The following is a 7,870-nucleotide window of genomic DNA, read 5'->3' on the forward strand; positions in this document are numbered from 1 at the left end:
CATCCAGGTCTCAGGACGATTTCCATTCTGATGAAGGAGAATATTGGATTGTGAGCTGCCCTGAGTCCCCTCAGGGAAAAGGTCGGCATATAAATAAAGTTTAAAAAAATAAAGTTAAATAAAAATATTTGTAGCTCAGGGTTGAGATGAGCGGTCCTTATTGCTCTCTAAGCTGGCTTGTTTTCTTGCAGACGTTTCATTACCCAACTAGGTAACAACATCATGCTAGTACCAAAGACAAGGAGGGGAGGGAGGGAGGGAGGGAGGGAGGGAGGAAGGAAGGAAGGAAGGAAGGAAGGAAGGAAGAATACTTGAAGCTCAGGCTTGACATGAGGGGGTCCTTAATGCTCTTTGAGTTTGGTTGTTTTCTTGCAGGCGTTTCGTTACCCAACTAGGTAACATCATCAGTGCTAGTCACTGGTTAGCACTGAACGTTACCTACTTAGGGTCATAAAATGCCTGCAAGAAAACAAGCATGCTCAGAGAGCACCAAGGACTCCTTCATGTCAAGCCTGAGCTTCAAGTATTCCCCTCCCCCCCCCCCAAATCCTGAAAACGTCCCAGAAAATGGCCCAAAAAGAGGCATGCATGCGCCGGCCAGCTGGTCTTCGGGTCTTTGGCATGTGTGTGCTGGAAACCTGAAGACCAACTGGCCAATGCACACATGCATGTGTGTTGTTGTTTGGCCACTGGGTGCCAAAAAGGTTCGCCATCACTGACCTTGACTGTCCTCTATCGCAACCTGGCAATTAAAACAAACACACTATATTAGCCAAAAACAAAATGCATTTGATTAATTATGGGGGAGGGTCTGGAAGAAAAAGGGGGAGTTGTCCTCTCCCACAATGCCAAACTCTGCCTTTATTCCCTTAGGGAACACCATCACCATGCCAACCGCCGCGGGGGCCAAGAAGCGCTTCTGGATCATTGAGGACATGTCCCCCTTCGGCAAGCGCCGCAAGACCCCCTCCTCGCGCAAGATGCTGGACGAGGGGATGATGCTGGAGGGCTTCCGGCGGTACGACCTGTACGAGGACTGCAAAGATGCCAACTGCCAGTTCTCCCTCAAGGTCACGCACTACCACTGCACCCGGGAGAACTGCGGGTACAAATTCTGTGGCCGCACCCACATGTACAAGCACGCCCAGCACCACGACCGGGTGGACAACCTGGTGCTGGACGACTTCAAACGCTTCAAGTCCTCTCTCAGCTGCCACTTCCCCGACTGCCAGTTTTCCGGCAACAGCACGCACTTCCACTGCCTGCGCTGTGGCTTCCGCTGCACCGACAGCACCAAAGTGACGGCCCACCGCAAGCACCACGGCAAGCAGGACGTCATCAGCGCCGCCGGCTTCTGCCAATTCAGCTCCAGCGTGGACTGCGAAGTGCCCGAGTGCAAATACAAACTCAAGTGCTCGCACTTCCACTGCACCTATCCCGGGTGCAAGCACACCGTGGTGGGCATGTCACAGATGGACTCGCACAAGCGCAAGCACGAGAAGCAGGAGCGGGGAGAGCTGCCGGCCATCTCTCCAGGGCCCGAGGGACTCCCGGTCGTCCCCATGGAGTACGAGGCCCAGAGTGCTTCCGTCAACCTGGACAGCTCCCTCAACCTGAGCACAGACGCCAAGAGCTCCCTCTTCTTCCTGCAAAACGCGGCGGGCGTGGGGCTCAACGACTCCGTGGACCTCAGCCAGAAGCCCACCGAGGGCACGGGTGGCCTCCCTTCCGCCCCGGGGGAGACCCTGGCCCCTGCCGCCAGCAAGCACTTCCTGTCCAGCTGTGGCAACGTGGAAGAAGAGGATGACTCTTCCCACGACGACGATGACGAGGAGGAGGAAGAAATGAACGATGATGATGATGATGAAGAGGAGGATGAGGAGGACGACGAAGATGAGGAAGAGGAGGAAGAGGATCTGAACACTGATTCGGAAGAGTCGCTCCCTGACGCGGAGGGCCTGCCTGTGAAAGACATTAGCGAACTAGAGGTGGCTGTTTCCTCCACCGCGGATCCCAGAGACGCTTCCACGCCTTCCAGTGAGCCAGCCTCAGCCCCGGCCCCTTAAGGAGCAGCCACACAGCAGCGGTGGGGGTTTGGTCTGGGCGAGCGGAGAAAGCAAAAAACTGCATGGACAGGGGACCTTGCTATGTTGAGGGGGAGAGGCAAGAACGAATGCTAGAATGGCCAGCGAGCAGCAAAACCGACTCTATCCCAGAAGGTGCGCGAGAGGCGGAGGGAAGCACTGATTCTTGGACCACACACAACACGGAGAGGAAGCAGCAGTGGCAGCAACATCCTGGGGGTAGGGTGGGGTAGGATAGGGGGCAGCCAGAGGACCCATCTGTTGGGGTGCACATGTTTACAGGGGGGCAGCAGGCAGAGCATGGTGGTCCCGTGATGCAGACGGACTGACCCTCCCGCTTCTGGATGGATGTGCTCCCCGTGGCAGGAAGCGCCCTGCCCCTTCCGACCCCGCTTTAGGCGGGACGGTTTTTATAACCCTTCGACTCTGGTGTGTGTTCATTTGTCCTCTAATACTCCTCCCATTCTCAGGGAGACGGGGTGGGGGGGGGCAGGCAGCTAGCATCTGGCGGGGGATATGAGTAGGGATGAAGAGCGTTAAGTCATACAAAATATAGATATATCTATATATCTATAGATGTAGATATAGATATATATATAGCGGCAAAGCTGGATTAGGTTCTGCTAAGCTGCGAGCCGAGTCCTTTTTGCCACCGGGGGCGGGAGGTGGGGAAATTAGGGGACGGGGTGGGTTCCGGTATCACTTATATTCCTATTCCTTTCTTCCCCTTTTCTCCGGCATCAAATGAATGGGAGAAACGGGTGTCTCAGGCAGCTGGGAATGCTTGGAACAGGGGTATTTATTATCAGTTGTGGTTTTGTTTTGTTTTTTTTAAAGAAAAGCAAAAAAAAAAAAACTAGAGGTGGGGGAAAAGACAAGACGGATTGATCCAGGCTGAGAATGAAATATCAGTCGTAATAATAATGATAATAATAATAATAATAATAATGTTACTAATTTTTCTAAGGAAGAAGGAACTGCTTTATAATGTGAGCCTCTCCCTCACTGGAGCAGAGGTGGGTTGCTACCGGTTTGCATCGATTGGGCCGAACTGGTTGTAGTATTTTGGCTTTGGTCGCCTGAACCAGCAACGACACAGGCTGGCCACGCCCCTGAATTGGTTCTCCGTTTGGTGATGCCATTGCCGGAATAGTTTCTTACTAACTTTTGCTTTTTCTGCGCACGTAGTCAGCCGCGCGCGCAGCACACGTGTGTGTAAAGCAAACTGGCAGCAACGCACCTCTGCACTGGAGGGTCCCCTTCTGGTCGATCTCGGGGGGGGGGGGCACACTGAAGGAAAGGAGGCACCCCAGCCTCTGGAGGGTAGGGAGAGAGCCAAGGGGCCAGTCTGCAGAAAGGGAGAAGAGCTGGCCATGGGCTCTCCCGGATGGGCTTGAAGGTCTTTCAAACCCAGGACCCTTCAGCCCCACCTTGGCTCCGTTGCTGGAGGAGGAGCCGGAGGAGACCCAGGTCTCTCCCGGCGTCTTCCCCTGAAGGCCTCAGCCAAGGCAGGGGAATCTCTGGCTCGCTCTTCTGGGCGCATCCGGGATGGGTGGGTGGCAGAAATCCAAGTCTTTCCCAATCCAGAATTGAGACTGGGGAGACCAAGCGCTCCAGCCTCCCCCTATCCCGCTCCCGAAACACCAGGGAAAGTCCAGGCACATCCCAGCCGAGGAACCTGCTCAACCCCGTCCCCCCCCTCCAGAAGACATCCTCGGAGGTCTTTTTGCTTCTGATACTTGACAGCCGAGTTTTTTTGCGTCGGCGATGACCCTTCCCCTTCCTGTGTCTTGTTTCTGTGCTGTTGGGCTTCAAACACAACTAACAAACTAACAAACCAAGAAAGGAAAACCAGAAGTCGCTTCGCAGTGCAAAGAGTGAGAATGTAATCCAGGAACTTTTGTTAAATGTAAAGCTAGCGAGGAAGGAAAGAGGATCGCAAAAACCATTTCAGGTGTCCCAGAAAATGATGGCCATGTTGCATTCCCCCCTCTGTAAAAGTTATTATATATAACTCATATATATAACCAGTTTCTAGCTATAACTCTCCAATTCTCTCTCTATATATATATATATATATATATATATATATATATATATATATATATATATATATATATATATATATATATATATATATATATATATATATATATATATATATATATATATATATATAATATAATATAATATAATATAATATAATATAATATAATATAATATAATATAATATAATATATATATAATAGAGAGAGAGAGAATTGGAGAGTTATAGCTAGAAAAAGAGATTGGGCTGCCATTTGTCAGAAATTGTGTAAGGTCCCCTGTTTGAGCGGGGGAGGAGGGGGTTGGACTAGATGACCTTTAAAATCCCTTCCAACTCTTGTTAATCTGTTAAAAACAAGAAGGAGCCGTTCAGATCACATGCTGAGGATCCGTCGAGAAGCCGCCTGGAGAAACCGAAGGCCTTTGGCTTATCTACAAAGAACAGGGTCTCTTGCTTGGGCAGGGGGTTGGACTAGATGACCTGCAAGGTCCCTTTCAACTCCGTCCATCTGCTACTCCTGCCTCGAACCCTGTGATCTAGAGGCAAAAGGGAGAATGCCTTTGATCCATGCTCATGGACCAAACCCTCAGTATTTCAGGAGTTCCCATTTGGCATTGAAAGAAACCCAAGAGATTTCTCATATGAGGTTGTCCTCCCCCACCCTTCCATTGACAGCAGATAGATTTGTGGTGTGGCTGGTAAAGGCGACGCACCAAGTATTGATTGTATTTTAAAGGGTGGCGTGAACCATTTGGGGGCAAGGCAACCCCCTCTCCCATTCCGAGTTCCTAACGAAAGGGCACCCCGCCAAAAGTCTCCTAGTTCGGCCTGGCCTGGCCGCAGGGCTCCAGACTCCGGCCTGATCCCCTCTCGGCAAAGGCCGTTGAATCCAAGAGGGGCACCACGAATGCCAGGCGGTCACACGGCTTCCCTTCCTCCTCCAAAGGCTCAAGGCTGGGAGGACCACGAGTCGGAGCGACTCCGCAGCAGGGGCTCAATTGGGCGATGCCCAGATAAAAGCCCAGCCATTCAAGCTCCTCTTTTAAAAAAAAAAACTACTCGCTCCCCAGAAAGGTGCTATGGGAAACCTCTAGTTTGCAGTCACGTCTTTGGAAAGGGTGACTTAGCTCCCCCCCCCCACCCTGAGCCCCCCCCCCCGCAGGTACCTTGAGAGGACTTGGTGGTCCTCCACACTTGAGTAGCACACCTGTGCGTGAGTGTGTGTGTGTGTGTGTGTGTTTACAAAACTTTGCGACTTTCAAGCTGTTGTAATGTTTCTCTCATGTCTTCGGCAATAATATCTCCAGCCACTTCTAGCCAGCGGCCTTTGGCAAAGGAAAAAAAGGGGGGTGGGAACAGTCGGGCTGCGCAGCCATCCGGATTCAAAAGGGAAAGGGCAATTTGGACACTCCCCCCCCCCCCCCGGGCTAACACCTCTTTAAACCGAAGCTGTATTTTCCCAGGGTGGTGGTGGTCATCTGAATCACATGGACATCCAAACGTACTTGTTCTCCTTTTGGATGTGGATGGCTGCGTTGGGGGCCTAAACCTTAAAATGGCCTTCTGGGCATACTGGTTTCTTCCATGCTCCCCCCCCCCCTCTCCTCCTCCAATTGGACACGTGAAAACCTGAGTTAACGGGTGCATCTACCTACTCATTCCTGTGCCTAGTTCCAGAGTTTGGAGCTTTCCCTCCACTTAAAAAAAAAAAAAAAAGATGTTTATTTTATTTTAACGGTTTTGTTCGGAAACGCTTAATCCACACCCGTACCTTGCTGCATTCTGGGCGGAGAGTCGGTTGAGGAGAAAGCACTTAATATACGCAGGCATGAGTGGGAAATGTGTAAGACGAGTAACACACTTTTAAGTGCTGCGATAGACTCGGGCGTGTAATTTTACCGAACGGGAGAAGCCAGCAGTTTAGGAAGAGAAGAAGAAGACAGATATATACATAGATATCCGACAAAGGCACTTGAAGTTTCTTTTTTGTCCTTTCTTAATCTGTTTTGTCACCCAGCCTTACCTGATCTAATACCTTGTTTCCCCAAAAATAAGACCTCTCCCCGGATAATAAGCCCATCGGGCTTTTGAGCGCATGCGCTAAAATAAGCCCTCCCCTGAAAATATCGCGACACGGCGGCTTTGAGGTAACCACACTTCACGTCTCCTGCACCTCAAAAATAATAAGCCCTCCCTGAAAATAAGCCCTCCCCAGATAATAAGCCCAATCGGGCTTTTGAGCGCATGCGCTGAAATAAGCCCTCACCCGAAAATATCTCCACGTAGCAGCGGCCGTGAGGTGACCATGCTCAACGCCTCCTGCACCTCAAAAATAATAAGACCTCCCTGAAAATAAGGCCAAGTGCTTATTTGGGGGGGGGTCAAACGAAAATAAGACCCTGTCTTATTTTCGGGGAAATGCGGTATTGAAAATATTTACTCACTTCAATTATGTAATGGATGTTTTTTCGCCCCCCACCCCGAAAAACTCAAACTGGTAAACGGCCCTGAGGGGGAGGGGGACACTCCCAGTATGGCCAGAAGGCATGTGGGGGGGGGGACGCAGAGTGTTTCTGCTCGCTTGGCACATCGGCCACTTCTAAAGTGTGCCTACCAGGGCCTGGGCATCAGATCTCCCCCCCCCCCAATCCACTAAATCCCACCTTACTATATATACTACTTTCTGGTTGAACAGGAAAACGGTCGTTTCCCCCCCCTCCCAGCTAAGAAAAGTTTAAATAATAATAATAAACCCCTCCCTTCTGAAAAGGAAACCGGTGTTTCTAGGGAGAAAGGGGTGTGCCCCCCACCCACCCAAAACCCCGATCCCGAAAGGCACCCACATACATAACAAGACATAGTTGGGGGGGGGATTTTTTTTTGTGAGGGGAAGACTTCTAGCCTTTTGTAAAATCCATATTGCACACTAGGACTATAAGCCATTGCTAGCTCATTTTGAATTTAAAAAAAAAAAACGTGTACTTTTTTCTTCGGTTGTTTTTAATTATTATTATTATTATTTTTCCTTTCTTTCTGTGTGGGGGATGGGGCGAGGGGGAGGGGGAGAAGTGATGCTTGAAAACTACAAGTTGCGCTTTTTAATGTTTTATAAATATGTATGTGTATATATATATATATAAATATATATATATATATAATATAAAATAATATGTATGCACATATATAACATGTGTGTGTATATATATATCTATATGTATATACCTATATATATAGATATATAGCTATATATAGGATTTTGAGACAAAACACAAAAAAAAATAAGGCGGAAAGTTTGAAAAAAAAAATTAATCCTAACGACAGGACTGTGTGCTCTGATTTTACTTGAATCTGGTCTTCTCAGCACCTACGTTATTAAGAACTGAATATTTTTCCACTTGAATTTAGTGCTACTAGAAAATTTAATATATGTGTTTTATTTATTTGATTTTTTTTTTTGCATGACTGATGCAAGGTTTGACATTTTCACTCAATAAAAACTGGAAAAAGCAAAAACAAAACAAAACAGGAAAAAAAAAAAAGAGCCCAGCAATTATTTGGCTTTCTACTGGTTTGTGATGGTTTTTGTCTGTTAACTGGTGATTCGGATCCTGTTTCCATTGGTGGAACAGGCTCTCTGTCTTTTTGGGGGGGGGGGCACACAATCTATTTCCCCTACTATGGGGAGGGGGAAACACTGGGCACCACTTAGTTTCCCCTAAGGAAAGCGCATGGGGAGGGG

General features: G+C 48.9%; 1 protein-coding gene across 1 annotated transcript in view; it reads left to right on the plus strand.

The window, feature by feature from the left end:
• Positions 1-4,140, plus strand: part of CASZ1 (castor zinc finger 1) — a 146,779-nt gene extending 142,639 nt beyond the window's left edge. Inside the window, exon 19 of the mRNA XM_087702568.1 lies at positions 874-4,140. Within this exon, the coding sequence (XP_087558694.1) occupies positions 874-2,066 (1,193 nt within the window). The 3' untranslated portion in view covers positions 2,067-4,140. The remainder of the gene's footprint in view (positions 1-873) is intronic.
• The last annotated feature ends 3,730 nt before the right edge of the window (positions 4,141-7,870 follow it).

This window comes from Thamnophis sirtalis, unplaced genomic scaffold (assembly GCF_051295495.1).
Source record: "Thamnophis sirtalis isolate CommonGarterSnake01/CBP01778 unplaced genomic scaffold, rThaSir2_p1.2 scaffold_15, whole genome shotgun sequence".
NCBI lineage: Eukaryota > Metazoa > Chordata > Lepidosauria > Squamata > Natricidae > Thamnophis > Thamnophis sirtalis.